A 23,201-nucleotide genomic window follows, 5' to 3' on the forward strand; every position below is an offset into this window, starting at 1 on the left:
AGGAACTGTATTAAAGGGTTGCAGCGTTAGGAAGGTCGAGAATCACTGCCTGCGCGGCTGTTTCAGAACCAAGCTGGCACACTGCGGAGCTGAGTGTTGAAACCACGTGTTCTAGCCAAAAGTCACACCTTTTCTCACTACCATTTCTATTTTAAAAGCTAAAAGAATTTATTCACATTCACAACTGAAATTCCGATTTTAAACATTGAAATAAGTAAATGATATTTTAAAATATTGATAGTTAAATACAAATACATTTTTTAAAAAATCAATGTACATCAGTCCCGGATTTACTGAAATATATACAGAGAACAGACAACAGAACTACTTTTGTCTTAGGGTTTCTATTTCTGTGAAAAGACGTCACAAGTCTTATAAAGAAAAATATTTCACTGGAGCTGGCTTACAGTTCAGAGGTTTAGTCCATTATCATCGTGGCAGAGAACATAGCAGCACACAGGCTGTGAGGCTGGCGAGACAGCTGAGAGTTCTACATCTCGGTGGGCAGGCAGCAGGAAGAAAGAGACACACTGGACCTTGCGTTTCTGAAACCTCAAAGCCCACCCCCAATGACACGCTTCCTCTAAAGAGGCCACACCCACTCCAAAAAAGGCCACACCTCCAAATAGTGCTGCTTCCTATGAGCCTATGGGGCCATCTTCGTTCAAACCCAACACAACTTTCATAAATAGCTTTGCTACACATAATAAGTTTTGACCTTAGAATGTAGGGACAGATAGTTTGACCGAAAAGCAACAGGTCCAGTCCATAGGCCCCTTCCACGGAGACACTCAGTGGACCTCAGGAGTAGCAGAAAAAGGACAATCGCTTGCTGAAAAATAAAAAAATCAGAACATGAGCTACCCTGCTTCCTTCAGTGAAAACAAACCAAAGCCCCTCCGGTAAGAAGTGCAGCAAGCTGCGGAGGTAAAGCAAACAGATCGGAATCTTGAATGTAAGAATTGCTGGTATTTAGAAAAGCTCACAGCAGGCACCCATGCTTTCAAACTCCTGCTGCAATCTGGGGGAGATGTCAATCACTACTTGCACTGTTTTTCAACAGTACTTGGTGGACAGAGAATCTGGCTGCAATTACGAGCTTATTTTGGATTGGGCCCAGCATACGACATAAAACGGCATAAACCAGGCCTGTACTTTGTCACCGGAGGGGCGTTCCTCAACTCTGCCTCTTCCTACCCCCCTAACAGGGCCTTTGGCAACGTAAGCGGGAAATTTTTTATTGTCGCAACGTGAGGGTACTGGCATCTATCAGTTAAAGTCATCCTAACCCCCACCAAAGAACTAGGCTATTAACAGCATGATGTTGCGCCTGGATGAAAGGGGTGATCAATTTGTGACAGAGGGGAGTAGTTTTGGTCGCTGCCTATTGGGGCGTGGAGATCACCATTCTTCAAATACTAATTCTTAGGGCAACCCACTACTGATGACAGAGAAGTGGATCACCAAATGTCCTAGAATACAAACCAGATAGAGATGACATTATTTTGCTTTTTGTCTAGAACAATATGTCACCTCAAATGCAGATTTTAGGTCCTTTCTGCTGTCTTCGCCAGCGAGGCCTCCCTGGGCTTTTCTGACAACTGCAAACAATTGCAAACTGAAACCCGAAGCCTTTCGGCGCCAGGGTTTCTGCGTGGGTTGTGGGTTTCTTCCCCCCTCAGCAAAGAGTGGTGGGGGAAAGCAAAACATTTGGGGAATGAGGTGTTTTCATAACGTCATTTGTTTAGTCTAGATGAGGAATGCAGCTCTTTCGCGACAGGAAAGCTGCGGATTCCAGAAGCCGGGATTCTGACCAGAGACTATCCTGCACCGGGGAGTCCTGCACCCCGGAGGCTAACATATGGCATTTGTGCAGTAAAGGGTGGCGGGAATCCCACGGGGCGACACCGGATCTCGCTGGCTCCGGGCGGATCCTGAGTGCTCCGGACGCCCGGGGACCGGCGGGTAGGAGCAGCCGGAGACGGTGGGAGACTCCGACGCGCGGGAAGCCGCAGGAAGAGGCGGGATTCCGGTCTTTTGTCTCTGGGCCAGAGCTCGAAACCCGCAGCGGGAGCCCAGCTCAGCGCGCCGGGCGGAGACCATCGGACACCCCGAGGGGCGTGACCGCTGATAGGCGTGGCGAACAAGGCCACGCCCAACATAAGTCTTTAAAAGCAGGCGCGCGCGGTCCCCCCCAGTCTCCGGATCCGCCCGCGGCTTTTCTCGGTCAGACCTCGTTAGCTCCGCCCGCCGCGTGCTCCCTCCTCCCACTCGGGTGAGTCCTAGGAAGCCTGCGGCCCCGCGGTCCCTGTCATCTCCACCCCTGCTCCTGACTATGCTCCCACCCATCCTCTCACTTCTGCCCCAATGCGGGGTCCACTAGCACACCTGCTGTCGCCCCCAGACCATCCCTGCCCTGGGACCTCATGTCCTTGGGGCAGGTAAATCATCCCCTGTGACCTTTAATTTTCCATCCTGTTCTCTGGGAGAGAGGCGAGCTGGGAGTTTCTCGTGGCCGCCAATGCCTCTTTTTGTAGCCCCAGGCTCCCTCCCAGGGCTGATTCTCCCCTTCGGGTAGGAGGAGGTTAGAGGCTTCGGGGCTCCAGTACCCCAAGGGTGTGTCTGCCCAGCCCTGCCGTCCTTCTCCGGAATTGGGTGGGTACTCTGGGGTGGTGGGCGTCTCCATACCCGCTGAGCTCCAGTTCTCCTGTGGCGAAACGGAGCTCCTGGCCATCGCCTTTGTTCGGTGGTCTCTGCCCACCCGGCACAGAAGGAACCATAGTGAAATTCTAGTTGAACATTCCTAGCTTTTCCTGGTGCTTTCTACCTTTAAAGTACAAACAAGGATACAGCATTGCTTGGTTCTGAAATTCTGCAACAGGTCCTAAAAGTCACAGTATGGGTTCAGAGCTAGATTCTGGTTATAGGCATCCGTGAGGTGAGGGGTGAGGGGAGGGGAGAGCTCTTGAAACTTCTGTCCCCTTGGAAGCCAGGACTTTGAACTTTATTTGTTTACCTGATTACTTTTTGAGTAAACATTTGGTTTGACCTGTTTTGTTTGGGTTGCATACATTTTTACTTTATAAATGCTTTTCAGTTCGGGGCGGGGGGTGGGGGGCTGGGTGTAGTAATTTTTTAACTCGGGCAGCGAAAATAGTTAAATTATTGACTTTCTCAATGCGTGCTTAATCTCTACTTACATAAAACCAAAGAATCCAAAAAGGAAGCGATTCTTGTACCCAGATTCTTCAAGAAAGATTTAAACGGTAGATTTCAAAAGAGCGACTCATACAATCTCAACACTGCATACAAGTGACATTTGGGATCCTAGTCTCTGCCATTGCCTTGTAATTGTTACTGATAATTCCTTCATTACTCCTCAAGGCTGTTTGACCCCACTTTTTATAGCCAGGTTGCCATAGACGTATACATCCCATGAGTCTCTGGAACACTGTTTGCTTAGTTATCTTGAATATGTTGGAGCACACCTCAGTGCTTGTTAACTGAATAAAGAAGGCGGGAACAGACAAGGCGCTGTTGTGGGAGCAGTAGATATTTATTAACAGATTTTAGCCAATGTGGTGTTTTTTTTTTTTTTAACACCATAAATTGTTAACAGATTCCTCCCAATCTTGTTTTGAAAATTTTTGGCTGACATGGAACATGCTCAAGAGCATGCTAAAATCAGTACGGATTGGAGGGCCATCCTGGTGAAGTTGCACAGTCTTGGACTTGAGGGAAATTGTATCTTTATTAAAAGATAGCATAAATGTTGGTATCAGGTAGGGGGACAGGATACTAGGTCCAGGCATAACCCTGTCAATACATAGCTTTGAGAGCTCAAGCATTTGGTTTTCATTTCCCTTCTGTTACAAATGAGAGGGATAAATGAGATGGGCATAGGGGACCCTCCAAGGGAGAGGAGGTATAACATGGGAGGGCAGAAATCAAGTCTAGAGTGTCACTCCCAAGTCAGTACCCCTTGGTTTGGTGCCCCTAACACGTTAACACTCTCTGGTCTCAGCCTTGTGAAATAGGTCTAATAGCATCCTTGCTGGGGTGGTGGGGGAGAGGGAAAGGGTGTGTGTGGGTAGGGTGTGTGTGTAAGGAATGCCTAAGTACAAGGTACAACCTTAGGGATATGTATGTGGTGGATTGCTTGTGGTTTTAGATCACTTCCTGCGCTTTCTGAAACTTGGTGGGAGTCTTTCCAGAGAGAGGGGACTTCCACTTGAACATCACCCAGCCCTTCCCTCCATCCTCAGACCTCCCGAGGTTTCCTCAGGACTCCATCACTGCCTGGACTGGAATTTGCTTGCCACCTCCTGGGTCCTGTCGGTTGGGTAACACCTAGGGAAGGAATCCTGTTTGTGTGTCCCAGGCCTCTTCTCCAAACCTGTTGTTTCTTGTTGTATGTTGTTTATAGTACTGGGCTTGAACCTAGGACCTTGTGAATACTAAGCAAGGACTCTGAAGGGAGCCACAATCCGCCCTTTTAATTTTTTTCATTTTGAGACAAAATTTTGCAGTTTTCTAGGCTGCCCTTGAACTTTAGATCATCCTGTCAGAGTCTCCCAACTAGCTGGGATTACAGATCTGTGCCTGGTCCAAAATGTTATTAAATATATAAGAGACAGCACGTGTGACTGAGATTTGAAGGAGCTGAATTTCTTGCATTGAAAATCAAGATCTAGAGGACTGCTTCTCATTCTGCATTCTAGGGAAAGCAAGGCGCAATTTCTGGCTGTTAGATTTTATTGTTGTAGGCTGTAGAGGGAGAGCCATAGTGTACTGTGTGTGAATCATTTGCAGAGACTTAGCCAGGTCCTTGCATTTTCACGAGCTCCTTGTGCCAACAGTACTAATTGCTTTTGCCTAGTAATAAAAGTTCAGGCAGATTAGGATACAGCAAGGCGAAGGGCCTTGACAGTTAACTGTAGGAACGGTTTCCTGGTGGCTTCACAAAAGAAATGGAGAGAGAATGGAATCCAGTATAGCAAATGCTCTGAATCTTTGGCATAGCCACAGGTGACAGTACTACTATCCCTGTGGCTGCCAGTGAGCGCTATTGGTGTTCTAGGTCAGATTGGTCAGATTGGTCATCTTGTTTTCATAGTTAATATTCACCAGGTTTTCCAGCCATAAGAATGAGAATCATGGTAATGCCTACTTACCATTTAGTTGTGAAGACTATATCAATAAACAATGTAAATGGTAAATATTACAGGAGTATTTGTAATTATGACTACCTGCTATGTAACAGACACTATTTATTGTAAGGGTGTTTTGCATATATTGTTTAATCTCAGAACAGCTTTATGATATAAATCAGCATCATTTTCATTTTTAAAATAAGGAAACTAGCAGATAAAATGTTATCTTTATCATTTGCCAAATACGCAGGAATCTTGGCATCTAAATCCAGGTTCTCCATGTACAGAAGGTGAAGATGTTGAATTGTTTGAATAGTTCTGAAGTATCTGGTCATATTCACAGATTGCTGATTGCTCTGGGATGTGTTGGGTCTAGAGATTACCAAACTTACAGCATATCTGTGTTTAATTACAGAGTGTGACCGGGCAGGTACCGCCCACATCCATGTCAAGAATTTTGCTGTCCTCCCGTTGAAGGCATTGTGATGAGGACATGCACATTAGCTAACATGAAGAGCCCAGGGTCACTCAGTCGAAGGGAGGTTCCTTTCCATGGTGACATTAGACTTTGGTGAGCAGAGAGAACTAGGAAGAGCTTCTTGTTGGAAAGTCACAGTTTGGGGGCACTGGCCACACTGCATGGAGGAGCCCCGGGTGGGCAGGAGTCGATTCCTGTGCTTGGAGTATGGGGACTCAGAGACGGGGAACTCTCAGTGATCCGAATGCTCAACCTTTAAAGTCCTTGTGAGAAAAAACAAAAAAGAAATCCAGGGAGTTTTAGGGATAGCTTCAACATGAGTCTGGTTTGCTACTTCGGAGGTCAGTGACCTCAGCAGGCTTGCGCGGTTGAACTTGGTACCATATCCAGACCAGGAGGTGTCCCTAAAGAAAAGGTGGCCTTAGTGGAGTGGCTGGCACTTTCCCCGGGTACTTAGACTTGCTATCTCATATCACAGTTCAAGGTGTCGCAGCTCAGAGGTTATGGCCACAGGGGTGGGAACTGGTGTTCAGACCTAAGTACTTCAGATTTTAATGTCCATATTCATTGTGTTGGACCCGGAGTGTCTGTAGTTTCGAGGTAGTGTGTACTTCACTGTTCATGGCAGGCATTGTTACAGTGATCTTTAGTGTACAACTGGCGCTGAGCTTAGGCTTCTCAGGGGATGCATTGTCATGGATATACAAGATAAAGCCATGTCAGTAAAATTAAAACCATGCTGAAGTTGTTTACATCGTTTGTGTGTGGTGTGTGTGTGCACGCGCGCAATGTAAACACTTTTATATGGGTGTGCACATATGCAGGTAGAGGCCAGAATGTCAATGGTGGGTGTCTTCCTTGAGCCCTGCTTACTTTAATTTTATTTGTTTATTGTTTGTTTCTTTGTTTACCTATCTATTTTGGGTTTTCCAAGGAAGGGTTTCTCTGTAGCTATGGCTGTTCTGGAACTCACTCTGTAGACCAGGCTGCCCTAAACTCAAGAAGATCCACCTGCCTGTGCCTCCCAAGTGCTGGTGGGCCACCACTGCCAGGCTATTTATTTATTTTTGATAAACAATGGCCCAACCCTGCCACTTAAGGATTCAGCTCTGATGGCTAGCCAAATGAACTCAAGAGATCTGTCTATTTCCTCAGTATTCAGACTGCACATACATGCTGCTATGGCCAATTTTTATGTCCGTACTGGGGATCTGAAGTCAGGCCCTCATGAGTTTGTGCTGCCAGGCACTTGGCAGACTATGCTGTCGCAGCCCTGTTTGCATATTTTAAAAAATCACTTTCTGTGTATGGATGTTTTGCTTGCATGTATGTATGTATGTATGTATGCATACCACAGGTGTGCTTGGTTCCTGAGGAGTCCAGGCGATGATGTAGCTCACCAGAAGTGGAGTTACAGAAGGTTGTGAGCTGCTATTTGGGTGCTAGGAACTGAACCCAGGTCCTCTGGAAGAGCAGCAACTGCTTTTAGCCACGGAGTCACTTCTCCAGCCTGCTTATATATCTTTATCGTCAAAGAACAAATCCCTATGAAACAAACAGTCTTCCTTGTAACTCTGTGTGTGTGTGTGTGTGTGTGTGTGTGTGTGTGTGTACCTGTGGGAGGGTGTGTTTGCCCATGGTTGACAGTATCTTTAAGCTGTCCATTTTATACTTTTCTAGACAAGGTCTCACCAGGCATGGAGCTCAGTGCTTTTTGGTTGGTTGGTTTTGGTTTTGTCTGGACTGGTTGGCTAGAGAGCCCCTGATACGCTCTTGTTTGCTGCCACCCCTAGCTCTGGGAATACATCAGTCTTAGGTGGACGCTGGCAATCTGAACTCAGGGCCTTCCTCAATGCAGTGCAGCATACTCTTCCCTTACTGAGGCGTTTCTCTAGCCCCTAGCTGCTTATCTTCAGCTCCCAAGCCAGTGCATGGTATGCCTTATTTGGTGCTGTGGTTGAAGTCCAGATCATTGGTCCCTTCTGTGTGACACAGGTGCTCATTGAAGTTCACCTTCAGCCCCCAGGATATGTGTCGAATTATGTTTATATGGAGTTCTTCATAAACAACAATTACAGAGCGCCTATCATTCACCTCTCCCCCGGAGGAACCTATGAACAGAAATTAATTTAGAAGTTGTTCCCTGGATGGGGGAGGGAATGAGGTCAGATGCCGTCAAAGGCCAGGGCTAGGAGGATAAGGAGGGAGTGGAGTATTTATGACATTTACACATTCCTCTGGGCCTGGGGGCATAGGCCTGTTACCCCAGCTACTTGCTAGGCTGGCTGTCAGGGGGATCGCAGTTCGTGGCTAACAGAAGCAATGCAGACGACATCTTGGTGTCTCAACATTTTTAAAAGTAAAAATTAGGCGGGGGGCGGGGGGGCTGTCACAGTGGTAGAGCACTTGCCTCGCCTGTGCAAGGCCTGTGGTTCAGTTCTGTGTGTACAGAAGCTGAATATTGTAAAATCTGGAGAGACACTGACCTTTGAGTGTCTGCTGTCCAAGCACCATCCTAGCAAATTCTGGGAGCTCTGTAGAGAAGGCACTGCTATCCCTGTTCTCATCAGGGGAATGGCAGACACTATGTTACATACACCGTGTTACACTGTGTTCCTTATGTGGTTACTCAGAGCCAGGGTGAAGATCTGGCTTTCTTAGAAGGATGCTGTAATGGCTACCAGGTTACCAAGACCTGAAGGATCCCTCCTTGGCACCATTATGTTTACTAGCTGAGAAAATTCGACTGGGGCAACAGAAGAAAAAAACTCCTCAGATTAGCAGGAGCTGCAGCCTAGTTTCTGGTTAACCACAGCTTTCAAATACAAGCTTTGCCAAGAGCCATTGTAGTAGGGACAGTACAACTCATTTGTATCCTCTAACAAGCCACTGGCCCCCAAATGTGGCTCAGATGAAGCTGGTTTATAAAAACTTTCCCTTTTGAGAGAGTAGACAATAGACAAGTTTCTAGGGTAACAAGGGAGGCTTTGATGTGGAAGTGTTGAAGCTGGAAGCATTTCCATTTAAAATCTGGATTTATTCACAGAGACACCCGAACTCTTCGTATTAGATCAGGTGACTTACACTCCTAAATGGGGCCATGTACACTTAAATGCACAGGTTCATTCCTTTAAGGTGCCAGATACAGAGCCAGCCGTATAAGAATGGCTTGTTCTATGGAACTGGAGAGATGGCTCGTTGCTAATCTTGCAGAGGGCTGGGGTTTAGTTTCCAGGACCCACATGATGGCTCAAAACCAGCTGAAATACCAGTTCCACAAGTCTGTTGACCTCTTCTGGCCTCTACAGGCACTGTACCCAATACATAGACATGTGCAGACAAACTAACTGCCCAAATACATAAAATAAAAATAGATCTGAGAGAGAGAGAGAGAGAGAGAGAGAGAGAGAGAGAGAGAGAGAGAGAGAGAGAGAGAGAGAGAGAGAGAGAGAGAGAATGACTGACTTGACCCCTTGTGGGCACTTTGCAGGTCTTATTGGTTCCCTAATGAGTAAGAACTTCAGGTGAGTCAGATTTAGCCTCCAGCCACTGCTCAGAAGGGTGGGTCTCTTGGGTTTGGGTTGGTGTTATAGTCTGAGAAGCAGGAAGGGGGAAAGGAAGGGTTTCACTTATGTATTGACTTGTAAACCAAGCTGTTTAGTCCAGTGCAAAGGGTAAAGTCTAGTTCTGGAAGTTCTATTGAAAACCCAAGAACAAGACTAAAAGCAGAAAAAGCCCGTGTTTGGCCTACACTGTGTGGAAAGTGGGGATTTATCTGTGCTCTCAACCTTGTGTCAGCGAGTGCATGGGCTCAGGGAAAGGCACACGGCACAGACTGCGCAGTGCAGATCCGTCTGCTCTGATTAATGGCAGCTGTCGCAGAGGATCAGCGCCAAGGACTCAGAGGAAAAATGAAGCCTTGCATTTCTTAAAAATATGCACAGCAATGCCAAGAGTGACAGAAGTGGAGGGTTTATCATGTGTTCTCCTGACAAATCCAGGTCCCGTCCATGGGGATTCAGACTAAATGTGTGAAGTTGAACTTCATTTCTTCAGACAGCCAGTGCTGTGAGTGGGACCGTTGTACCTTTCAGTGGCCAGGTACTTCAGAGTGACTCATCAGCTAAGCTTTTTGTTGTTAAACCCCATGGCTCGGCAGCTATGCTGGTTGAAGGTTGTTCTCTGGGTTTTCTTACAGATGTAGGATTTTATCTTTACAGCACCTCGGTAGCAGGAGCTGCCCTTCCAGGTTTATAAGACAAGCAAAACATTGGAAGGGGGGGGGGACCCAAACCAGCCTGTCTCTCTGCTTCTCTTTCCATTGTGGAATGGTTATGTACAAAACACATAGCAATTGACTCTAACTACCCATCAGCTGTCCAGAAACAGAGAACATAAATCTAACTGAGGCTTTCCCAGGGTGTTTGGTTTTGTTTGGTTTGGTTTTTCCTATAGCAAAGAAGAGGTTCTTCAAAAATCTTTACAAATGCCCTTAAGATGGACAGGACCTTAATGTCTAGATACAAGCCACACGGACTGGTAGCTAGTGAGAGAAAACGGAGACGTAGTAGAAGCAGAAAAGCTAAGAACATAGTAAGCAGGATGCCACAGAAGGCCCTGCTATCTCCTGAAAACAGACACTCTCTCCCTCGGCTACAGTGGCGTGCACACCTGCGTAAAAGCTGACTTCTAAGTGAATCTATGGTAACTGTTACCACATAAAGGAAGGGGACATAGTAACACCTTAAACAAACTGAGTAATGAAACAGACTGCTTTTTGCTGGACAGAACAACATAAATGGTCAGTTAAGTATGTCTGAGTGTCACTCAAGGACAAATTGATCTGACCTTGGTCTTGATGGAGTTCTGTTTCCTCATTGGGATTGCTCCAAAAACAGCAGGATCAAAAAAAGAAAAAAAAATGACTATCAGGATGATATTAAATTGCCTGTGCTTAATATGATGGGACACACCTTGATAACAGTAGTGCCTCAATAGCCAACTGATTACCTATAATCCTGGCCTTATACGACCTCTGGTCTCCGTAGGTCTCATGAGGGACCCTCCAGGGGATACCTCTTCCATCCTTGAACACTGCTGAACACAGGTAGGGCACCTTAGCGGCAAGGGCAGTCGGCAGCAGTCACTAATTGTACTGCAAATTGAAGCCAGCGCAGGCTTCGGTGCAGGCTGTTGGAGCTGGTACTCTTCATCTTGGGTTTATAGTCAGGCTTACATTTCAATCAGTTTAAACAAAGACGCACCTGTTTCCACAGACGGGCATAAAAGATAGACACAACATGAACAAGCTGGGTGGCTTCGTGGCAAGCCTAAGAGCACTTGTAGACCCTTGGGTCCCTTTCATCCCTGTTTAGGCAGAAGTCGTTTCTTTCTGCACATCGATACCCAGGACTTGGTGCTAACTAGTGCTATCAGTCTGGCCTTTGTGTAGAAGACCTTTGTGTGTTAATACTGTTTATTTCAAGGAACAGGCTCTGATCTCACATGAGATTTAAAAATCAAGTTCAGTGGCTCATATAACTAAGGGGTTCGGGAGAAGTTGGGTACAGACAAATCAGGGACTGCAAGTCTCTTCCTAGGTCTGGCACCATGGGGCCTCGGGTCTCTGTTTACAGTAGCCAGAGCTACTCTGTATTCACCCTGATCTAAAGCACAGCTCTGGGGTTACCTTTCAAGGAGCTGGACTGGCAGGAGGTCTTGTGTTCATACCTGGTTAAGGGTTGCCATGGTGTGAGAGTGGTTGCTTTGGTCCAGCATGCCTGTGGAAACCGAGCCCCCTGGGAGACAGAGCGCAGCAAGTTAAATTCATAAATGGATTAATGCCACTATAAAAAGGCTCATGGGAGTGGGTTTCCTTTCTTGCTCTTCTGCCTTGTGTCTCTGTGTTGAACACACAATCTTAGAAGCAGGGACCAGGGTCCCTCACCAGACACCAAGCCTACCAGCGCTTGGGACTTGATCTTTACTGCTTTGAGAACTCCGAGAAATCCTATTTCTGTTCTTTACATACCATCCAGCCTGAATCTGTTACGGCAGCACAAAACAGGCTAGGACCAGCAGAGTCAGTGCCTAGAAAATCAGTGCTTTCAAGCTGTGTGTGGTGACGCCCAGTGCAGGGATCCTGCTGATGTGACCTGGTTTGCTCACCAAGAGCCCTGGCATGAGCCCAGACTCCTACAGCATAAACAAGACACTAGATGTCTGGATTGTTTATTAGCAGATATCAGGGCTTTTGAGAAACTCCAGATATATTCTGGTTGGCCAGAGCCCGTGTCTGTCTAGCTCAGCATGTAAGCCCCTTCCTCCTGCCTCAGGGGTTGTGGGGCTCATCCTTTCTTGCTATTGACAAAAAACATGCTTCTGTCCATAAGCCTGCACCGTACAGTGCTGCCTCTGTCTCCTGCCCTTTGCTGACATGTTCCTGTGTACCAGGAGTAGGTTTTCCTGAAACAGAGGATGACTACGCACACTCATGGTCATTGTGGCATAGCACGAAATCTTTGGTGTATTTGCTTTTGCTATAACATACCTGAAGCTGGGTTACATTATAAAAGAGTTTGCTTTGGCTAATCGTTCTGCTGTCCCCTGTGTGGTAGTAAATTGGAAGGGTAACTTGGTGTGTTTATACAGCGAGGGTGGGGAGGTGCCTTCTAACAGGTCTCTATTGTGAGAGTTAATTTACCCCCTCTGTATGTGTAATTGTGGAATCCCCAGGAGCCAGATACTACCACTAGGCTCCCCCACCCCCTAATGCTGCCACATGCAGAAATTAAATCCCTGGCATGAGTTTTGGTGAACACTAATGACAGACACTCAAATTTAAGTTTCTAAACACTTGCCTGAATTTTGGCTTGAACTGGTCATTTCAAACCTCTGTGAGCTAAGAGAGATGTTTCCTCCACGCTATGCTGGATAAAAATCTGGGGGCGGGGGGGGGGGAGGGTAACCAGAAGAGGGACAAAGCACCTTGTACTAATTGTTTAAATATTTAATAAAGGTCTCATCAGGAAACCTAATAGAGGTCTGCACCCACTTTAATGGTTGTATGGGAAATCACGCCCTTTTAAGGGCAAAGATGGAAGCTTTTCCCCTGCTTACCAGAACTAACGTGCGTTCTAATCAGGTTTATATTTATAAAGGAAATGCCAGCTTTTACAACCAGCCATTTTTTTTAAAGAGGCAAGGGCCACATCCAGAAACTTAGCAGGCAAAGGCTGCAAATACCCCTCACAGAAGGGAAGCCCAAAAATCGGTGTTGGGGGAAAGGGAGTAGGCCACTGTGTCAGAGGACCACAGAAACAAGGTCCCTTCTTTGCCGGCTGGCTTGCTCCGGCAGTCGAGAACGCTGACATTCTGAAATCAGCCAGTTAGCAGTCCTGGAAGGCCGGTTTGTTAAGGGGAATTAGCGAATGTTGCCCCTACATCATAGATAGTCAGGGATTTCACATCACATCAGACCATGTTTGGAGACTGTCCCCACATACCATGACAGTCACTGCCGGGAAGGGGACTTGATAGCGTTTTCTGTAGGCCTGACAAACCTGGCTGAGTGGGAACACCAACTGTTGGCGGGACTAGGGGCTTTGGGGGTTAGTGAAGCGCACAGCAACTTACTTGGCAGCCATCTGAACATGTTGTGGTGACCGTGGGGGGTTCCAGGGCAGTTGTGCTAGCCACAGAAAGCTATGTGAGCTGTAACTGGACTCAACAGTACATACCTGTACATACAAGTATGTTCATCGCTTATGTACATTAAATGCTAAGAACTCAATGTCTTTGCATTGAATTAAACATATAGCAGAGAACTATAATGCAAGCTTTCCCGCTGAGTTTGTAAAAGGCTCATTAAAAACTGGGTGTGGGAGAAGACAGTGTCTGTCTCTCCACTCCCATAGTTATTCCTGTGGGTTCTAGGGGCTTACTTTGCATTGTACTCTGGTGACCTGTCTCTTCCACTGGATGCAAAGATTCCTTTGTCTTCTAGAAAAAAAAAAGGCTGTCTGAGCCAGTTTCCTAATGAGAGCTATAATTTGGGAGTGGAGATGGAGCTATTTTGGAGGAACGGGGGCCTCTGAAAGGTGTGGTTTGGGTGGTTCATGAAAAAGCAGGATCTGCAAGCACGCATGGTCTCCTGGGCTGAAGCAGCCCTGAGGGAACTCGTAAAACAAGCATCCTAATGCATCCTTTGTTCCGCAGAATGCCTGTCTGGGGCGGTGGAAATAAGTGCGGGGCCTGCGGGAGAACCGTGTACCACGCGGAAGAGGTGCAGTGCGATGGGCGGAGCTTCCATCGCTGCTGCTTCCTGTGCAGTGAGTATGGCCCCGTCCCCCTTCAGTTCACCTCTGGAAGAAAAATAACAACGCTAGCTAAGAGTAATGGTTTAGAGTGACGGGTTTTTTTGTTTGTTTGTTTGCTTTTTGTTTTAACGGCTGAGTCATCTCTCTAGCCCAATGGGTGGTTTTTATGTCTTTGATCTTAAGACACTGAGTACTGAGCCAGAGGGAAGACCATCTAGCCCTCACTTCAGGTCAGTTGGCCTTAGCCTTTGTCACCTCTTCTGTGTCCTCAGGACAGTCTGGCACCTACTGAAAGTTTCTGGCACACCCTGTGTTTGGCTTGGTTCGGTTAATAAGTTGATCTTTGCCACTCTTCTCTTTCTTGCTGGGTTCCTTTCTGAACACCAAGAACTGAAGTTCAGAGTCTACAAGCTTGGTTTCTACAGAACCTTCAAATTTGACCTTCTATAGTAGGGGGTCTCAACTTTCTAAATGCTGCGATCCTATAATACAGTTCCTTGTGTTGTGGTGACCCTCAACCATACAGTCATGATTCACTACATACTGTTATGAATCGTAATGTAAATATCTGATACAGAATATCTAATGTGGGTCATGGGGTCGCGACCCACAGGTTGAGAATCTCTGTTCTACAGTCTTGCTTGTTAGTTGATCACAGCAATTGGAATTCTCAATTTGGCAGAAGAATATAGCATACCTAGGTCCCTACAGGCACACTGGGATTATCATTGTTTATTATGTGGAAGTAGGACATAAAACACTTATCTGTGTGTTCTGAAGAATAAACACCCATGAGAGAAACAAGAAGAGGAAAAAAAAAAAAAAAACCTTCAGAAGACGTTTAAGTCATTTCAAAAGCCGTGTAGCCTCATGGCCTGAGAAACTCACCAGGAGTCAAATGATAGAAGTTTTTCTAATGAAGGATCCATGCATGCAGAGATTTGCCTTATTTCTAGATTATACAGTGAAAAGTACTGTAAATAGCTACATTTTAAACATAAGTTTGCTGGGCCAGTGTATGGTGGCGCACACCTTTAAGCCCGGCACTGGGGAGGCAGAGGCAGGTGGATCTGAGTCTGAGGCTAACCTGGTCTACAGAGGGAGTTCCAAGCCAGTTTGGTGACAGTGAGAAAATTCTAAGACCCTGTCTCCAAAAGTTGCTTACATTAAGAATTAAACTTTAGGCTGGGCGTGGTGGCACATGCCTTTAATCCCAGCACTGGGGGGTGGGGGTGGGGGTAAGGGGGTTTGTGGATTTCTGAGTTCAAGGCCAGCCTGGTCTACAAAGTGAGTTCCAGGACAGCCAGGGCTACACAGAGAAACCCTGTCTTGAAAAACAAAACAAAACAATTAAACTTTAGGAAGGAAAATTTCAAATGTGGCTTGTCTTGTTTCCATGGCTGCCAGCATTCAAGCTGTCTGGGCTTATGTACAGTATGTGTGGTTCACAGACAGTAAAATCTAACAGAAAGCCATGGTTATGAAAAGTCAAATTATTACACATGCTTTTTTTTTTTTTTTTTTTTTTTTTGGTAACTTCAAAATGGCCACTGCCCCTCAGATTTGGCAAAACTATTTCTTTTCCAACGTAGTGAACTTTTTCTCTGTGATTTTTTTTTAAGGGAAATCTGGAATTCAACAAGCATGTGACTAAGCAAAATGTTGGAAATCTGAAATGCAAATACTTTAGAAATGGTTCTCATTTTTCTTCTGGGATAAGCCCCAATGGCTGTGCCGCAACAAAACCAGTGTCTACTTACTGTCAGGCTGTTCACTGTCAGCTTTCCTCTTTCCTAATACTTGTCCCTGTTGTCTGAAGCCTGAACAAGGTAACTCAGGGTCTCCCACACAGACCCTGAGGACTCTCGGGAGAGGCTAGAAGGGCTACGGAGGGAAGTGAGATGGCCTCCAGCAAGCTGTGGTTTTAGTCCTGCTGTGGTAACATACATGGGAGACTTTTTGGTTTTCTTGCAGTCTAGGGTTTGAACCTAGGGCCTTGTACTTGCTAGGCAAGTGTTCTATCAGTGAGCCGTATCCCCAGCCCTAACACATGTTTTTTGTTTTTATTAGGTATTTTCCTCATTTACATTTCTAGTGCTATCCCAAAAGCCTCCCATAACCTCCCCCCCGACTCCCCTACCCCCCCCCACTCCCACTTTTTGGCCCTGGTGTTCCCCTGTATTGGGGCATATAAAGTTTGCAAGTCCAATGGGCCTCTTTTTCCAGTGATGGCCAACTAGGCCATCTTTTGATACATATGCAGCTAGAGTCAAGAGCTCCGGGGTACTGGTTAGTTCATAATGTTGTTGCACCTACAGAGTTGCAGATCCCTTTAGCTCCTTGGGTATTTTCTCTAGCTCCTCCATTGGGGGCCCTGTGATCCATCCAATAGCTGACTGTGAGCATCCACTTATGTGTTTGCTAACACACGCTTTTTGAGAACAAATTTTGTCTATGTTTACGCTGTGTTAAGGCCATCTTTAACTGCATTTTAGTATTGAACCTGAAGTTCAGGTCCACAGTAGCTGCCATTTATTCTTCCAGAAAACACTTTCATCTAAGATTGTAGAAGTCCAACATTTAACTTTAAAACCAGCCAGCCAGCTCTTCTGTCTACCTCTGCTCCCTCTTTTTAAGGGGGCATACGTGCTCTCCAGCCGCCCGATGTGCCACCAGTGAGATCCCTCACAATGTTTTCTTTTCTTTTCTTTTTTTTTTTTTTTGTCCCCCTCAAGCCAATTTGAAGTTTTAGAAAGTGAAATAATGTCTGGATAGAGCATGATGACATTTGGCAGTTTTATGAAGTGGGGTCTGTAGAAATGTCTTGTGGTAAGGGATCCATCAAGAAAGAATGCAGTCTCCTTTGAGACAGGCAAAGCAAATGCTGGCCCAAACCACTTGATGAGTTTCAGACCTACTTATCACTGCTGGGAAAGCTGGTGGGGAGACAGAAGGATGGGTTTTCTTCTTTTCATTCTAGACTAGGGATGAAAACTAGAATTTGGGATTTATTTTTACTATTATTATTATTTATTATTATTATTATTTTATCCAGAGGATGCTCTTAGGGGAGAGCGGGTAGCAGAAGCAACTTCCAGGCACTTGGGCACCGCTCTTTGGTTCTTTATCAGGTTGGGATGTAGCAATTTTTGGTGTGACAGGATAGTAGAAAGGATGAGTGTTAAAAGCCGAGAGGAAGGGTTTACAGGCGTTATGAATTGACTCTTAATAGGTGGCACTTCTAAAACTTCCCGCTCTCCTGTCAATAGGCAAGTTCTATATAGCAAAGTTTGAATCTCTGATCTTGAAATTTTGACATTCTTGTGAAGTGGCTACCATCCATACCACAGAGAAAAGCTGCTGAGTTTTCAGGCGGAGTAGGCTGTGCAGACAGATGCTGGCTGGCTCACGGCTTTTGGGAAACCTCAGGATAAACTGTGGGACCGAGACAGCCTTTGTCATTTGGAGGCACCTCTGTTTTAAGTTAAAGATATATATATATATATATATATATATATATATATATATATATTCATATTTTAACTATGTTTAAAATCTATCTCCCCTGGGGGCTTAGTGGTTTGCAGGAAAAATTTAGACAGCACAACAGTGGCGATTCATGATGAAGAGATCTACTGCAAATCCTGTTACGGAAAGAAGTATGGACCAAAAGGCTATGGTTATGGCCAGGGCGCTGGCACGCTCAACATGGACCGCGGTGAGAGACTGGGCATCAAGCCAGAGAGGTGAGAGAATGTTTGTTACTCTCTTAAAAGCAGGTAGAACAGCTGGTGTCACTCAGGCACCAGGAGCCTGCATATTTAGTTTAAACTAAGCAAGCAAGATAAAATGTGACCTCTACTAAATACTCATATGATCACTACAACGTTCTGTAACGTCATAATATTGACAGTTTTGTATCGAAAAATCTTAGTAATGAATGCAGGGACTTCTAGCCCTGGTTATATAGCATTTTAACTGATATCAGGAAAACCTAAATCTCAAGGAACGTGACTTACATTAATATCCCATAGCACTCTGGGGATCAAATATCTTGAAATGAGTGTCTGAATTCTGAGATGCTTCTCGTATGCAATTAAGCCGTCCACGGAAAGTCCTTAGTCACTCTTTCCTCAGGAAATTACGATCCTTCAACTTAGAAATTAAAACCATTTCCTGCTTCTGATGATTTGAGGGACAAATGTGAAGCCAGTCTTGAGTTCTGATAACCAAAAGACCAGCGTGTCCTCTGTTCAGGTCACCTAATGCTGCTTTCGTTTCCATGTTCAGGAAGGTCACTTGGAACGTCCTCTATTTCCTTCCTGCTTTCGTCCCTGGTTTTGAAACAGGCTCTCCCTGTGTGGTCCAGAAACAGGCAATCCTACCCCTGGTGGACACTGTTGAAATGCACTGTACCTTTTATATTCTCTTTTAAGTGTATCCCTGATTCCAAAGGGATTTCAGATGTTTCACAATATGCATTACCTGTAAATCTTCCCACCAATGAAAACTAAATTCACAAGACCCCCAAAGTCTGTGTTTGTAGCCAGAACTGGGAAATCGCGGATGACGAAGGGAGCTGCTCTTTCTGCCGTCTCCACCTTTCCCAACAATAAGCGAGCTCTGTGTGCACGCCCTATGTGCAGTGGTAACCCTGTCTGGTCCTTCCGGTTGGGCCCTGTTCTGTTCTTCCTCTGGGGTCAGCTCTAAGGAATTCCTCCTCCCAGAGGTCTGCTTTAGGACTCAAAACCATGGCCTGCCTTTTAATACACAGATTAAAGAGCTCACAAGGGGCTCCTCGAGAGGTAGCACTGAGGCGAGTAATTTATCCCATCAGCAAGATATTTAACATCTGGGATCCCATTTTAAAACCGGTAACATGAAGTATCATAACCTGCGAAGTTGTTAAAAGACCAGGGGGGTTGCGATCTCTGTAAAGTTATTAATGACACACTGGGAATTTTTCTTCTTGGGACTCTAATCTTTTAAGTGTTAGATGTCTGGTTTGTAAGTTTTCAAAGATCATAAGTTTGGGTTGGAAATGATTTGAACATACACCAGTGTTCGAACAACTGAAGAAGCACGCTGTGAATTCATGCTTTGAATCAGACACACACACACACACACACACACACACACACACACGACTCCAAGACAGCAAACTAGCTGTCTTGGAAAACTCCCATGTGACTCAAACACAGAGCAAAGAGAGGTAAAGGGACAGCGAAGTCTTGAAAAATTATTTAATGAAAAACAAAATCAGCATTTCTATATTAAGATTTTGACTTTACTTATATGAATATTTTAACAGGTGTTCTATAGTGTGGAGTTGTCACGCAGTGCACCTGTTGACTTCAGGTTCTGAAATGCCCTCAGCCAAGAGGATGTTTTGCATATTCTAGTGTGACTGCTATTGAATGGGAGAAATCAATCCTGTTAACTATGATTCATTCACCTTCGTAACCCGTCGATAAAAATGCTATATAACCAGTGATAAAAATACCCTCCTGCCACGGGACACTGTAAGGCAGGACAGCAGAGTAACAGGCAGATTTCCAAAAGTATTTCCCATAAAGGAAACAGTTGAGTCACACTTTACCTGCTAAAGATGTAGTCAGCAAAAAAATCTGGAAAACACGCCTTCCTTCCCTAGTTGTGTACGACTTAAAGTCAGCCGATGTGTTTGCCGGTATTTTTTAATGCCAGAATTGCTTACATTTGACTTTGCAGTCTCTGGTGATACACAAAGCTATGATGGAGTTATATTGCTACGTCTATGGGGGAGGGATAACTACATCGGGAAGCTAGGGACATAATACATTCTGTTCACACTCAGAGGGAAAGATATTTAAGTTTCCGGTTCGGCTTGGCTTTTTCTAGTCCTGATGAATCCAGACACAGGTAAAGTTAGACCATCCATGAGCACTTGGTGTGTTTCTTTATTTTTGGCAACTTCTGACACTGCCCCTGGGAGAGCTCCGAAGCTCCTGTTAGCTCAGGAGGAACATCTGGAGACACACTGCCTCATTTTTTTCTCCCTTCCTCCAGTGCTCAACCTCACAGACCTACAACAAATCCAAACACTTCTAAATTTGCCCAGAAATACGGAGGTGCTGAGAAGTGTTCGAGGTGTGGGGATTCTGTGTATGCTGCTGAGAAGATCATTGGAGCTGGGAAGGTAGGGCGCTGTCTCTACGTGGTAACTGTAACACACACTCACACACACACAGGGTGCTGTCTCTAACTGGTAACTGTAATAAACACACACATACATACACAAGCATACATAGACACACACACACACACACTTCCATTTCCCACTTAAGCAGTGTGTTCTAGTTTAAGATTAAGCATTTCCAACAGAATTTCCATTGGAATCATTGATTTCTGGAAGCCATGCTTAACTGTCATGTTTAAAGGACCGTGTTTTCCCTGACAATGCCGAACTGCGAACAATCTGCTGTGGACAGGTTCTGCAGGATAATCAGGGCCAGGACACCAGATGATGGTTAGATATGTGGACTTGGAAAAATTACCACTTATTTCCTTCGAGCTGCTCAATTTTGAGCCAAGAAGGTCGGCAACTTCGAAGGAGCAGACTGGGTTTGTGGCAAGGCCAGAGCCTGCTCCCAGGCAAAAAGCCCTTTACCGGTAGCTAGAAAGGATATGGACAGGAAAGAGGGCCAGCTTTCTAACTGAGCCAAACCGTAGCCTGAGGAGGCTGCTTGTGCACTGGTTTTCCCAGCCACTTGCTGCATCTAGATCATACCAAAGGAAATTGGCCTCTCAATGTCCTAACACAGCTGTCTCTTCCAGCCCTGGCACAAAAACTGTTTCCGGTGTGCCAAGTGTGGGAAGAGCCTGGAATCTACAACTCTGACTGAGAAAGAAGGCGAAATCTACTGTAAAGGTAAAAACTCGGCTGTCTGTTAGTGTCACCAGAGAGGGAGACATCATGCGCTGTTACCTTTTGAAAATGAGACCGACATCTTAGGACAGTGATTACACCCTTCCATTCCTACTGTGTGTGTAAGTCCCACACGGCTGGGGATCTGGCCGAATGGTAAAGCGCTTGCTTATGTAGCACATTCACAAGGCTGAGCGCCACGCTCAGCACGGCCTTCCCAACCTTCTGACTTCCTGCTTTAAGCCAAGCATATGACTATGTGAGGGTGACACACAGAAGGCAGCTGGATTTCACGCCTGCAGCTCATCACAATCCTAACTTGGATGCCGTGGGAATTCCTGGACTCGCTTCAAACAAGGATGCTCATAGCAGAGCCCATTTTATATCTTAAACTGACCTCTGGCAGAGCCTCCAGTTGGCTTTTAAATTCATGGCCATTTGTTAGTGACCTCTGACTAACTCTCCCTTTCCTTTGTAGGGTGCTACGCAAAGAACTTTGGGCCCAAGGGATTTGGCTACGGTCAAGGGGCAGGGGCCCTTGTTCATGCTCAGTAATGGTGTGAACCCAGTAAGCACGACAGAGAATCTCCATTACCAAACTGCAGATGGCGTTTATGGCGCTCACTACTGTGAAACAGCCAGCACTTGGCACTGGGCATCACCGAGCTGCCTGTGGGGGCTGGACCGACAGCGCTGCACTCTCCCACCCACTCACTATCATCTAAGAGCATTCTTTTACATTTGAAATAAAATTTTGGCTTGATTTGGATACCACCTCTTAATTAACCTTTCAGAGGAGCTGTTGTGATTTTTAGATGGTGAGAAGTTATCTGGTTCCTTCCTCCAGTGAAAACCAGTCTCCTGATTTAAAAAAAAAAAAAAAAAAGACTCATATTCTTAAAAAGACAATCAATTCCTTTATGCAGTAGGCTAACATTTGCACTCTGAGAGCTGAAAACATTTTTACTTTTGAGATTTTCATATATATATATATATATATGCAACAAAACACTCTTTTTTGAAGGTGTGCTCACTGGCAGTTTTCCAGGCTTCCACATGCATACACAAATGGGCAGATCTCTTTAGCTGTCAAGATGCTTCGACTCATGGTTGCCAAGCTACAACCATCGCCGCTTCGGCTCCTGGGAGCCAGCAGTTAGCACTGAGCATCTCTTTCCCCTCTGCCCCATTTGAGCTGCTGGTGGTGACTCTTTGTCAGGACAGCTCCCTAGAGTGTAGACGGAAATGATCTACGTTAGTGACACCTGGGGACGAGACTCTGGCTAGAGAGGTGGCTTGGTGACTTTTGGGTCCCCAGTGCCCTGCTGAGCTCCGGTTCAGAGACCCTGTCTCAAAAGTAAGGTGATCAAGTAAGACACCTGATATCAACCTCTGCTACTCACGTGGGGGTAGCAAGGTCCCCACTCCCCACAGGCAGGACCCTAAATAAAGCACTGCTGGAGCCTTGGCTAGTGCACTTTACACAGATGGTTATTACTAAACTGAGCAACGTTCTAGCCGTGCCTAACAAATTTTAAAATCAAAACCAAACAGATAAACTTTTTCCAACTAACTTAACTGAATTATGGAACTGAGTTCGAAATGTTTACACAAGTATCTAGCATGAATAAAAAACAAAAATTACTAGGTATGAAAATAAGGGGGAAACCCATCAATTGCACATTTCTATAATGAGGGTGGGAACTATCAAAAGCCACTAGGACTGGCCAAGATGTGTGGGGGGAAACAAGGGATGGAGGTTAGGTAAACATTTACCCTGCAGGGAAAAACTCAGGAAGTCCTAGAAGCCGTTCAAAACAGAAAGAGCACTCGGTCAACAGTGGGAGTCCTAGAAACCTCGCTACCCATGTGAGGAGCCAGAACTGCCTGACATTTCTTGGGAGGAATATCAGAAGAATGACAGAAATTTCCAAATTTGGTAAACTTGTAAATCTATAGATCCAAGCATTTTGATACTATAAATGCTAATCACTGAGCTCTAAAATAGTGCCTTCTATTAAAACTTCATCAAGGCAGGAGTCGGGTGCATTATCTATCATCACTGCTACCTGGGAAGCAGGGGCCGGCGAACCCATGGCCAGCCCTCAACAGAGCAGAAGCTCTGCATCTCCAGCAAATGGGGAAAAAGCACACATCCAGGTCAGAGGCAAGGGCTTCCTGGGGGTCAGAGCTGGCCTCCTTGAGTTTGTGACTAAGACCAACACTGCATATTCTACTTGCAACTACAGATTTCCTACTTTAAAAGTCAAAGCTATTTGACAGGAAGCAAGCACTTTGTGGCATGAGGGCCGGTTTCCTAATAAGCCCTGTCCCCAGATGTACTG

General features: G+C 45.6%; 1 protein-coding gene across 1 annotated transcript; it reads left to right on the plus strand.

Moving 5' to 3' along the window:
• Positions 1-2,139: 2,139 nt before the first annotated feature.
• Positions 2,140-21,625, plus strand: Csrp2 (cysteine and glycine rich protein 2). The gene is made up of 6 exons (XM_021174394.3): positions 2,140-2,275; positions 13,849-13,961; positions 17,527-17,695; positions 19,998-20,127; positions 20,766-20,859; positions 21,335-21,625. Exons 2-6 carry the CDS (start codon positions 13,850-13,852, stop codon positions 21,409-21,411), a joined length of 582 nt encoding a protein of 193 aa, XP_021030053.1. The 5' UTR covers positions 2,140-2,275; position 13,849; the 3' UTR covers positions 21,412-21,625.
• Positions 21,626-23,201: the final 1,576 nt, after the last annotated feature.

The sequence above is a fragment of the Mus caroli genome, unplaced genomic scaffold (assembly GCF_978045245.1).
Source record: "Mus caroli unplaced genomic scaffold, Mus_caroli_1 scaffold_9, whole genome shotgun sequence".
Classification (NCBI taxonomy): Eukaryota; Metazoa; Chordata; class Mammalia; order Rodentia; family Muridae; genus Mus; species Mus caroli.

What these genes read in the sequence shown, in the direction of transcription:
- Csrp2 (XM_021174394.3), top strand. Translation starts at nt 13,850, where the DNA reads ATGCCTGTCTGGGGCGGTGGAAATAAGTGCGGGGCCTGCGGGAGAACC. An exon ending in AGATCATTGGAGCTGGGAAG is followed by an intron (nt 20,128 to 20,765) that starts GTAGGGCGCTGT and finishes TGTCTCTTCCAG; the next exon opens with CCCTGGCACAAAAACTGTTT. An exon ending in AGGCGAAATCTACTGTAAAG is followed by an intron (nt 20,860 to 21,334) that starts GTAAAAACTCGG and finishes TTTCCTTTGTAG; the next exon opens with GGTGCTACGCAAAGAACTTT.